Here is a 12,498-nt window from a genome sequence, read left to right on the forward strand (position 1 = left end):
GCGTCACACTGGAAACCACGAGCTGGGACTTACAAAGTGGCCTCTGATCTTTCTCTCTTTTTTCCCACATTTCCTCTCTTTTTATCTTCTCATTTTTCCAAGGAAGAGGCATTTTCACTGACAGCGTCTTGGACAGGTCTGGGACACCATTTTTCCGAGGAGGGTAAGGGGTTTTTAACTCCTCACTTTGATAGTGGTTAGAAGTAACGTTTTAAAGGAGGGGGGAAGGTTGTTTGTTTGAATGCATTGTTTTGGGACCCTGAGTGTCCTTTGGCATGAGTTGTTCTTAAGCTAAAATAAATTAGGTAAAAGCAAACAGCTATACAAAGCCAAATCAACCAGGGTTTTCAAAGTTCAGTGACTTGGATTTATGATAGGATCATTTGATTTGTTTCACTGGTTTTGCATGTCCTGTCACTTACGGGATTATACACTAAACTAGCTGGTGACATTTCTGCTGATGGAGAAGTGTTTTTCAGGAAAAAAGTTTGAAGAGTGGACATTTTTTAACAGAGAGCTTAAAATGTCACGGATTTAAATGAGCTCTACAATGATGCAGTGATGCAATAAACATTAAGCGCTGCATGTATTAAAATCTCTAAGTTACGGGTCTCTAAAAATATATAGAACCACAAATATGACTGCTGAAAAAGTATGCCCTTGCCAGCTATAAAGTTGTGGCTATTAATATGCAAAGCTATAACTATGTGGGTAACATACAAAAACATCCGAAAGTTTCATTTTGCTTTTATTCTTTGTCAACAAACGTACATGATGCTTGGGATAGCATAGGTTTTTGGGGAAATAAAAGTTGTGTTAAACCACCAAAGTGTACTAAAACACCAGCTATACCTTCTATTGAACCTGTCTTAAAATGGCAAGCTGCTGGGAGGTTGCTATTTTGGGAGGTGACTCTGATAGGTCTCAACAGATGCAGCTCCTGGAATGCAGCCGGAGCCGGGGGAGCCGAGCAGCAGCTGACCCCAGCCCTGGCACACTGACATTTTGGGGATCGCAGCTCACGTCAGCATGGGCTGACACTGACACTTTGGGCACACATGGCCTTCTCCCTCGCCTGCTCTGCACATGGTTGTCACCCAGCAGCAGCAGCAGCAAAAAAAAAAAAAAAAAATCATCCTGGTGCTCACAGGCAGCAACCATTCCTTTCTATAATTAAATTGCTGGTTTGTTACGTGCTGTGTGCTTAAGAAAAAATTGATGTGCTGAGATTTTAGATTGAAATATTACTGGAGTTTTTTATTAAGTTACCTAAAATAATCCAGTCGTTTGTTTTATCGTTTCATTTCTTCATGAATGAGTGCAAGGATCACAGAAAAAATTACTTTAAAAAAAAATTGTTTTAAAATCCATAGATAAATTGAAGATAAATGCTATATTTGAATATATTTGAATGCTGATCTCAGCAACTCCGTTTTAACTATGTTACTGAAGATCAGTGCTTTCCTTCAAGATGTATTTGCACATACATATATTTATCTGAAATAGCTCCTTTGAAAATTACTTAGGGGCCATCTCACATTGCGTTTGACAAAGTCTTGGCCCTTCATTTCAGCAAGATCTGGAACTTGCCTAGAGTTGATAAGTCTAATTCAAATATCCGTTCTAACGTAATGGGAGTAATTATTAACCTTCACGCATAAAGAACTTGTTTAAAATAACACGTCCTGCTAGTGTTTGCATGACTTTTTTTCTCAAATAAAATCCTAATTAGACAAATTCCTAAAAGTAGGATTACGTTTCAAATTACTGATATTGAAAAGCAAGCAAAGTGTGCTATGAGTAGAATGTGTTTGCGAATCTGACATGAGGAGTATCATCAGTCTAGAAAATCAAAAGTTACAAAAAAATGGAAGCAATTTGGAACAGATACTAAATCTAAAATCAACATTACATCAGATTAAAATTCACTTTGTCTTTACGTTTTATGTTGCCTGTTTTTTTAAAGAATTTCTCCCACTCTTAATATTTCCTGGTCAAATTCCGAACTTGTCTGTAAGTCTGTACTAGCCCTGGAGCAAGGATGACAAAGTTGGGGGCCCATAACTTTTCTGTGCTTCAGTCTAATGAATTAACCTCTAGAGCCGGTCTGATTTAAATGTGTATTTACAAGATTCTACACTCTGGCAAACTCATTTAATGTTTAGGAAGAGAATTTAACTCTTTGAATATGGTTACAACAGGGGGATGTTATTTTTATGACCTTGCTATTAAAAAAAAGAATTCTTTTTAGGCATTGTAGGTGTATTCTTCATAATTTGAGTATCCACTCTTATTAATAAGCATCCACACTACAATCTAGGACAATATAATAGTTCTTAGGAAGATAGATTATCCTGTCTGTTGTGGTTTTGTGGCATTTATATGTATTGACAAAGGTTAGATTTCTTGCATAATCACTCCACTATTAAATTTCACAACTGCAGTGTAGCTCTAAATGTTTTAATTTTATTTTTAGCAAGCTCTTGGCTGTAATATTTCATTGCAGTCATGGCCCCTAAGAAGAAGAATGTGAAGAAGAACAAAGCAGACATCAATGAAATGACCATCATTGTGGAAGATGGCCCCCTCAGTAAACTAAACGGCTTGAATGGACTTTTAGAGGGAGGAAATGGTTTCAGCTGCATCTCATCTGAAGTTTCCGACCCATCATATAGCCCAAATCTCTTGGAAGGTCTAAGCAGAATGAGACAAGAAAATTTTCTTTGTGATTTGACTATCAGTACCAAAACCAAATCCTTCAGTGTTCACAAGGTGGTGATGGCTTCAAGCAGTGACTACTTCCACAACATCTTAAAGAAAGATCCCTCCACTCAACGAGTAGACCTCAATGACGTATCCCCGTTGGGTCTAGCTACTGTTATCACCTATGCTTACACTGGAAAACTTACTCTCTCACTTTATACAATAGGTAGTATTATTTCCACAGCAATTTATCTACAGATTCACACTCTTGTAAAGATGTGCTGTGATTTTCTAATCCAAGAAATCAATGTTGAGAATTGTATGTATATTGCCAATATTGCAGAGACATACGGACTAAAAACAACCAAGGAAGCAGCGCATAAATTTATTAGAGACAACTTTATTGAATTTTCAGAAACGGATCAGTTCTTAAAACTTACTTTTGATCAGATTAATGAACTTCTTGCAGATGACGACTTGCAGTTGCCTTCTGAAATTGTTGCATTCCAGATTGCAATAAAATGGCTGGAATTTGACCAAAAAAGAGTAAAGTTTGCTGCTGATCTCTTAGGTAACATCCGTTTTGGTACCATCTCAGCTCAAGACCTTGTCAATTATGTTCAAACTGTGCCGAGAATGATGCAAGATGCAGACTGCCATAAGCTCCTAGTGGATGCCATGAACTATCATTTGCTTCCCTACCACCAGAATACACTGCAGTCCAGAAGAACGAGGATCCGTGGAGGTTTCAGAGTCTTAGTTACTGTAGGGGGACGCCCTGCTCTAACAGAAAAGTCTCTTAGCAGAGACATCTTATACAGAGATCCTGAAAACGGATGGAAGAAGCTGAGTGAAATGCCTGCTAAAAGTTTTAATCAGTGTGTGACGGTGATGGATGGATTTCTCTACGTGGCTGGTGGGGAAGACCAGAATGATGCCAGGAACCAAGCCAAGCATGCAGTCAGCAATTTCTGCAGGTAACTGGTTATTTATTTAAAAAGGATGGAGAGACCAGTTCCAAACAATGCAGGTAGATAGACCAAGGTTGTTTGTGATGTGCAGCTTGGACTGCTCAGATAAATAGAAAGGGGACAGAGTTGGGAAGGTATGGATACTATTCTATATTGAAGTGTGAATGAACAGAAATATGCAACTGAAGTTATGCAAAAACTTCACCATGGTTACACATGCACAATGGGAAGTGAAGAAGACAGAGAAAACTTCCTCCAAGTGGAGGAAATAGAAACATAAATAGGAAGTTCTTGGATGTTCTAGGATACCATTAAAATGAATCAAATCAGACAAGGTGAGACTTTTTAAATTTCAGAGCTTCCGATGCCTCACAGAAAGTTCTGCAAACCACCCTTAGGTATTATAATCTTGACTTTCTGTGCACTGTCCACCGTATTTTCAACAGCTTTTATACTACATTTCATATCCTTTAGCCCTTTTGTTTATTGAGATTTTCGAAACAATTTCACCCTCTTTTGGAAGGCTATATTTCTCTTCTACATGTGCTCCAACTAATACCTCACTTCTGAAGTAGTACATTTCCTATCTATAGTCATCCAAGGACTGCACTGGTGAGAGCAAGGTCAGAAGCATTCATAGGCTAACATGCAGTATTCAAGTGGATGGTATTAATTTTTGAATAGTTCAGCCTAAAAGCAGGTGACACACAGTAGCTTGAAGCAAAGGCTGGAGACAACTCAGCTTTTTATCTACAAACAGGCTATGGACATGCAATGGTGATACACAGCCACAGTCCACCAATGCCTCCTTTCCTGCTCTCAGAAGGAACATTCAGATAACTTCCCCTGAAGACATCAACCAATATGCAAAATGAATGAATAAGGAACCTTCTCTAGATCATTTTTATTGTGTAATCTACTTTGTCAGAAAAATATCTCACATAACCTGCTGGGAAGTAGTTCTGAGGAGAAGGATCTGGGGGTCCTAGTAGACAGTAAATTATCCATGAGCCAGCAATGTGCCCTTGTTGCCAAAAAGGCCAATGGAATCCTGGGCTGCATAGGGAAGAGTGTGGTCGAAGGAAGTCATTCTCCCCCTCTACTCTGCACTGGTGAGGCCACAACTGGAATACTGTGTCCAGTTTTGGGCTCCCCAGTTCAAGAGGGACAGGGAACTGCTGGAGTGAGTCCAGCAAAGGGCAACTAAGATGATTAAGGGATTGGAGCATCTGCCTTATGAGGAAAGGCTGAGAGAGCTGGGACTCTTTAGCCTGGAGAAGAGAAGGCTGAGGGGAGACCTTATGAATGCTTACAAGTATCTAAAGGGTGGGTTGAAGGAGGATGGAGCCAGGCTCTTTTCAATGGTTCCCAGTGACAGGACAAGGGGTAATGGGCACAAGTTGGAACATAGGAAGTCCCGTTCAAATACACGGAAACACTTCTTTACGGTGAGGGTGACAGAGCACTGGCACAGGTTGCCCAGGGCGGTTTTGGAGTCCCCTTCTCTGGAGATTTTCAAGACGCGCTTGGATGCAGTCCTGAGTAATGTGCTCTGGCAATCCTGCTTCAGCAGGGGAGTTGGACTAGATGATCTCTAGAGGTCCCTTCCAACTCTGAATCTCCATGATTCCGTGATAACAGAGATTATGCTGTTGTTCTCACGATCTTCCGCTTTTAAGCTATGCCTCACATTCTCACAAGGAGCTGTGTGCTTGGTGCACACCTTGGTGGTGGGGAAGTGGCGGGGGAATCTTTGTGGTCCATGGCTGAATGGGTTCTGCTCCCTGTTCTGCCATTAACTTCGAGCATGTCAAGTCACATCAGTCTGTCTTTGGACTTCCTTTCAGAACTGTAGATGACAATGGGATATGACAGCTAGCAATTATTATTTACTTTCCTATAGTCTTTTTCTCGTGTGATTCTCTGGTAGCCTCAGCATGCAATGGGAGAAATATATGGGTGTACTAATGTACCTCACTCAACTCCTTCAGGAGTGCCATTTCCTACTTCAAAAAGTTGTTAATTTAAATATCAGAGACAGAGAATGTTATTTCAGATAGGTATGGTGTTAGGAGGCAAAGATGTTCTTTCCACATAATTCTTACTCCATATGAGTGGCGGGGAAAGAATATGTACCATTTAGGAAGTACTAAGAAGACGGAAGTATAAATCACCACCTAACATTTTTTAAAACCCTTTGAGTAAATTTTGACATCTTTGCTGTAGGTGTAAATTGCAAAAAAACCTTCTAAAATTCCTATTGCATGTTTAAAGTATCTCTTTCCAGTATTCTAATGACGTCATTATACAAAATCAAATTACAGAAAAGAGTCAGATTTACTGATACAAACAATTTTTTTCTCTAATCAAAAGCTAAATTTATTTGGAAATTTCACCAGGAATACCGGTTTCATTCCACTGACTTCTAATGGGCTAAATAAGTAACTAAAATTTTAGCAACTCCGCAGTTGCAGCAGTAGTGGGACGGAGACAGGACTGTAGAATTTAGCAGAGCAGTACGTGAGACAGTTACCCTCTTTTTTTAATGCTTCCAGATATGATCCTCGTTTCAACACCTGGATTCACCTGGCAAACATGAATCAGCGGCGCACCCACTTCAGCCTGAATGTGTTCAATGGCCTCCTTTTTGCAGTGGGTGGTCGCAACTCGGAGGGGTGCCTCTCCTCAGTCGAGTGCTACGTGCCTGCAACTAATCAGTGGCAGATGAAGGCACCCCTGGAGGTGCCCAGGTGCTGCCACGCCAGCGCAGTGGTGGACGGTCGGATCCTGGTCACGGGAGGTTACATTAATAACGCTTACTCTCGCTCGGTGTGCATGTACGACCCCAGCAAAGATAGCTGGCAGGATAAGTCCAGCCTCAGCACCCCAAGGGGGTGGCACTGTGCAGTGTCCCTTCTGGAGAGGGTCTATGTCATGGGTGGGTCTCAGCTGGGGGGGCGAGCCGAAAGGGTCGACGTTCTCCCCGTGGAGTGTTACAGTCCTTACACGGGGCAATGGAGTTACGCGGCACCCCTCCAAACAGGAGTTAGTACGGCTGGCGCCTCCACCCTTAACGGGAAAATTTACTTAGTGGGTGGCTGGAATGAAATAGAGAAAAAATATAAGAAGTGCATTCAGTGCTATAACCCGGATCTCAATGAATGGACAGAGGAAGATGAGCTGCCCGAGGCCACTGTGGGCGTATCTTGTTGTACGATATCCATGCCCAACACCAAGACCAGGGAGTCCAGGGCCAGCTCAGTCTCTTCTGTCCCAGTCAGTATTTAAATACGGGTCTAACCAGCAACAAGGAAAAATGTTTACCAGCACAGCAGTATAATTAACCCTTTAAGTATCATTTTTGTGCTTATATGGAAAAAAAATAAATCATTGGCTTTGCAACAGTTTTAACAGCGCAAATTGGCCAGTTTTCATGATCTTCAATACAGGTGGTGTGAAACAGCATATTAGAGATAAGATGAGTTTTCTTAGCAGGCAGAGAGAGTTAACCCATAACTGTAGAATTTCTTTCTTTTCCTGACTTTGCCACTGGCTTACTGTACTAGCTGTGGCAAATCATTTAATTTCTTTGTGCCTTGGTTTCCTTACCTGTAAAATAGAGATAAACATGCTTCAGAAGATTGTTGTGAGGCTTTTTTAATACTGAGTTTTAAATGCTTTCAGAATTCAAATTAAAAGTCAAATATTACTAGTAACAAATCTTAACATACATCAGAAATGTGTCACGTCATCATAAAATTGCTGTTTTGTTCTTTTCTAAGCATTTTCTATTTTGACAAACAGAAGGAAAAAAAAAGCCCAAACCCCAAAACTATAGCATATAGCACGTGCATACTTTCCTTTTGGGGCAGTGGTAGTCACAGAAAATTTCTCAAAACATTTTCTCCTTCACCAGTTAGAAAAAGATCCCTATCTTCTGCCATGAAACTCTTTAATTCTCATATCTAATGCTGTGATAGAGCTTTCAAGACCTGAATCCACAAAATACCTTAGCTCCTGTAAGCATTGTGGGCGAGCCCCAAGGGCTGGCCCGGGTGCCAGGTTGCTCTCCTGACTTCCATGTGCACACCAAGGAGCAGTCACTGCCCCATCCTACTCCTCCTGCCAGGGAGACTCTGCTGTCACTCCAGGTGGAAGGCATGAAGGTCAGTCAGTATGCCTCCTCCTGTTCTTACACTTTCCATCTGTGTAGGAATGTACCTCCGGGCTATCTTCTCATCCGAGAAGGTCCTTACCAATGCAAGGAGCTAGGAGCTGCCAGAGCACTGTCAAAAACTGGAAACTGAGTTCATGCCAGGAGGCACCAAGGGCTGACAGTGTCTAAGAGTAGAAGAGATACACAGAGCATCCCTCCTACTCAGTATTATTCTGACAGTGGAGTGAGGAACAAAGACGGAATAAAGACTGCAGGATCTACCTTTAAGAGTAGGGCATACGTGTGGAAAATGGTGAATAATGGGAAAACCAGATGAAATCAAAAAGACTTTCCTTAATAGTAACAAAGAGATACCTTAACACCTTCTTACCAGGTGTAGCCACAGCATCACCCAAACTAACCTTTTCCTGGGCATACCATTATACGACTCCTTTTGAAGACTTCATTACAGCCTTATTTATTTTTTGAGGAGCTTTTATTCATGTTTTTTCCAAAGGCTAGACTAATGCTGCGCCTGTTGAAGTCTGTGAAATTTTCCCAGCTCAGATTACCTTCCAAGACCTTTTCTTCTTAATTTCAGCATGTGGTGGGGGAATTAAGCATGAAACCAAATCCTATTCCCTTAGCCAAAGGGATATGCAGCCTATGATGTCCCCTGAGAATTTGATACCAAAGGCCTGCTGTCAGCATGAAACGTCTACATCCTTCTGTTGGGGAAGGAAAGAAGCAACACAAGGAACTAAAATGATTTAATATAACCAAAAGAGTAGGAATTAACTCACCTTAACCAATTCATAGAGGCTTCACATGGAGTTTCCTCAGATTATCCTTGACACCTCCAGGCTCCGGTGCCAATGAGACGGCACGCTCTCAGCAGTGTTTACAAGGCAGCCAGATTTTTATCGCATTTGCAAAAGGGGAACGCTACAAAATTGTCTGTAAGTGTAGGTATTGTTGAGGCAAGCATTTTCAGGACTCATACTCTGCTCTTTGTAGCTTTGTTGCAGCTGCGTATTGAGCATCAGCATGAGCGTGACACAGGATTAGAGATGAAGTCATTTGCTTCATTGGTTGGGATTAAACTCCATGGCCCTCACTCCTGTTTTCCAGTTCTTACTGGAACTTAAGAGTTCATGTCTGTATCCTGAAAACGCAATTTTAAATCCCAAATTCTATTTTTGACTGCTTCATGTTATTAGAATATACTGCATTGCAATGACTTTTAGTCAGAGTAGTGCTGTCATATAGTTTTAATTAATTTAATTTGCATACAGTTATTCTTTATCCTGTTTAATTCTCATTAATTCAAACCCACAGTCACAGAACAAAACATGGAATTGTGTAACAGAGTAACATTACTTTGTTTTAAATATGAAAATGCTGTTCTTGCCCATTCCAGTCACCAGAAGTTTTTGTGGATGAGAGCAAAATTTCTCTTTTCCCGAGGTCATAACCATGTGTTCCATATAAAAGTATTTAGGAAGCTCTTTGAAAAATCCATCTTCTCCAATACTTTTTCTGCAAAATTTTAGTATTATTAGATGAAATTGCTTATCCATCCAGTCCAATGAAGACACACATGCGCATATCCAGTTATAACCGTATACAGACTCAAGTTGTTTAGTGTGTCTAAGTTACCCATTTAGATGGCATTTAGGAATTGAAGAAACAATCATTTTGGCCTCAGATAGACATTGGATGAAATTGTCATATGCAAGCGTCTCTTTTTCCCTTTAGGAATTCAATTCCAAAATGCTGTGAGTAGTCAGATGTTGCCGCTTGCTTTCCTGTTTGTGAGCCAACACTTCCTGTGCATCAACAACCATCTCCTGTTTTTGAGTGGAAAGTTCTTTGTGAATGATGGGCTAAGTGCAATGAAAGTACTCTCTTACTACTTAAAGGGTTAAAAACTTTGGGGGCCAAATCCTTTTCATCTTACTCACAAAAAAGTTCCATTGACTTCACTGGGGCTGCAGAATAAGATGTAGAGGATTTTGAACTCTTGGCCAAATTCTGGCAGCACAGTAGACATAGATGCCTGCCAAAACTGTCATACCTAGAAGGAAGACTGCTCCTCAGCCTCCACTGCCCTTGGCCACGACAAATCCATAAAGACGTGTCCTAGGACAGGAGCCAAGCACCACTGGCCATGTGGTCCTTCCGTAGCACAAATTAGATACATACTTCAGGCCAAAAATCTTAGGTAGATTAACAAATGGTATTGTTATCAGTATAGCACTTCAGTGCTATACTGATATAAATACTGCTATACTGCTAAAATTACTTTATATTATTTTCTCTAAACATCTGTTTAGGCTTCAACTGCACATTGAGCCAGGATTTGGCCCTTAACATGTGACGGTATCAGCTGGACTTAATATTATTTTGATCATACCAATGTACTGAGCTATTTGTGACATTTTTATGTACAATCTTGTTTTGTTAGAACTGTGAAAAATGGTTTGTATGTTGTGTTTTATGGGATGGTGTTCTTTCATTGTCCAGTACCATATTTTCAGTCTCCAGATGTTTAATAACAACATCTCAGTTGAACTTGAAATATTGTATATCACAAAAAGAAATGTTAAGAATGCAGTTAGGAACTACTGTATATGGTGATATTAAGTAGAGCAGAAAGCTTCAGAATATATGAGGTGCAGATTGTGAAAACACTACAGGTATCTGCTTTAATGCTATACTGTGTTAAAAAAAAAAAAAAGCTGTTACTTTCAAAATTCCTTATGCCCATGCATTTTATAGTTGACAACATCTGTGCTTCCAAGGAATTCAAATCTGAAAATAAGCTTTCTTCAGTGTGTGAGTGAAACAGTTTGATAATGTTTTGTTTTCTTGTTTATTCATGCTTGGGTAAGTGCATGGGAGAGTGTGTTACCAGGTTGTGAGGGAAGAAATCACTGTCGGAAAGTTATTCTGAAAGGAAGACTTTGTGCTTATTCTTAATCAAGATGAGGTCATGATCATTTAATCTCTTCCTGAAGTTAACCCACGAGATCATCTGTGGATTGGTCAAGAGTCCAGTAAGCTCAAGTGCCAACTTCTCGATGGTCAAAGAGGGAAGCAGACAAAATTAGCATCAACCAAAGCTAAGAGGTGTTGAAAAGTGTTTTGTGTTGAGATTTTCAAATGTCAGTTCTTGCAGGAAAACGTATGTGATTAATGAAATGACTGAATGAGACCATGCTTTATATTATTCTGAAACCTAGTTAGTTAATCCCACATTTTTAACTCTTTCCAAACCCATGCTGGGTTTAGGGGGAGTTTTTCACTGTTAATGGCTGGGTTTGGTAATTCTAGTGGCAAACCCAACAGTCAAACAAATAGTTATATGAGGATGCATACCTTCTTAAATTCAGTGGGACTTCTCCTATATATAGTTATTCTCATGTGCTTATGTTTGAAAAATTAAAATACAAGAATTAAGTCCATGGGTAGACAAATATCAGTGTCCAATGAAAGCCAACATAGAGGTATATTAGGCTGATCCTCAATATCACTGTTCAGCTACCCACTTACTATGCAGGCACATGAAATTTTTTAGAGACTAGATTTCTAGGATTATTTCCTTGGGGATGTCTGCTGAGTGAAATCCTATGTATGCTCCAAGTTTTTTTTGTGCAACACACAAGATGGGAGATGCAAGAGGCTCCAAACAGTGGAAAGGGGAAGATGGAGCCCCTTAGCACAGTCAATAGACTTTTTGTTTCCATTTCTCAATGATGTTTGAGAAATATGTCCTGGAAGGAAGCACCTACTTCAGCACAGACCTTTCCATAAGTAGCCTTTCTTCAAGTTACCTAACTGAGGTGGCCCAAGCCTTTCTTACGAAAACCAAGATTCAATTTTCAATTGCCTGTAACTCGAATTCTCAGATGAATTGAATATTCAATCCTAAAAAGGATGGTTTACTCAAGCTGGGAGATCTTTTTCAAATTCTGAATCTACATGCTTGGAGAAGGCAGTTGAAGCCAACAGTCCTAGCATAATCTCCTGACCTTTTTGCAAGGATTCTTCTAACCTTTTTGTTAAAGACCTACTTTGTACAAGTAATCAAAAACATTATAATGCACAGATTTGTACTTTGACTCCTCCATGCAAGAGGAGGATCTTTTGTCCCTTTTATTTTCTCTTTTCTTGTCCATAACTGAATGACTTGCGGGGCACCAAAGATGCACAGATATGAACAGTACGTAAAAGCTCATCTGTGAATCTAATTCAAAAAATCTCATCACTGTTGGCCACAATAAAGAAAAGGACACATTCTGCAATGCCTGTTGGAAAAAAAGGGGTGAAAAATGAGTCGTTGGTGCTGATTTGCAAGTGTGGCTCTGCTCAGAGCTTTGTTCCCAGAAGTTCCCTAAAGAATAAACGAAAATACATGCAATTTTATATAGCTTGTGTGAGAAATTCAGTTAATACCAGATGAGTTTTGCCATGCAAAAGACTAGTATGAGTTCATTGTTATCTCAATGAAAATTAAATTTTCATAAAAATATAGGCAGTTAGCAAACTTATGTGGAGTACATAGTTGATTTCTGCTGGTAAGAATGGGAGCACACACATTTAGATACACTGGATGTTACACTAGTTGCTGCCTTGGCAGGTTTTTTGTCAACAAGAAAAGTTAAA

The 12,498-nt window shown here is 40.0% G+C and overlaps 1 protein-coding gene across 1 annotated transcript; it reads left to right on the forward strand.

The window, feature by feature from the left end:
• KLHL31 (kelch like family member 31) lies at positions 1–7,817 on the forward strand. The gene is made up of 3 exons (XM_082481863.1): positions 1–163; positions 2,477–3,680; positions 6,230–7,817. The coding sequence occupies exons 2-3, from the start codon at positions 2,509–2,511 to the stop codon at positions 6,960–6,962; spliced, it is 1,905 nt and encodes a 634-aa protein (XP_082337989.1). The 5' UTR covers positions 1–163; positions 2,477–2,508; the 3' UTR covers positions 6,963–7,817.
• The last annotated feature ends 4,681 nt before the right edge of the window (positions 7,818–12,498 follow it).

Source organism: Vanellus vanellus (assembly GCF_965231255.1).
Source record: "Vanellus vanellus genome assembly, chromosome: 3".
In the NCBI taxonomy this organism is placed as follows: Eukaryota; Metazoa; Chordata; class Aves; order Charadriiformes; family Charadriidae; genus Vanellus; species Vanellus vanellus.

Coding starts and splice junctions, on each gene's coding strand:
- KLHL31 (XM_082481863.1), top strand. CDS start 2,509: ATGGCCCCTAAGAAGAAGAATGTGAAGAAGAACAAAGCAGACATCAAT. Junction 3,681..6,229: donor GCAGTCAGCAATTTCTGCAG/GTAACTGGTTAT, acceptor TAATGCTTCCAG/ATATGATCCTCGTTTCAACA.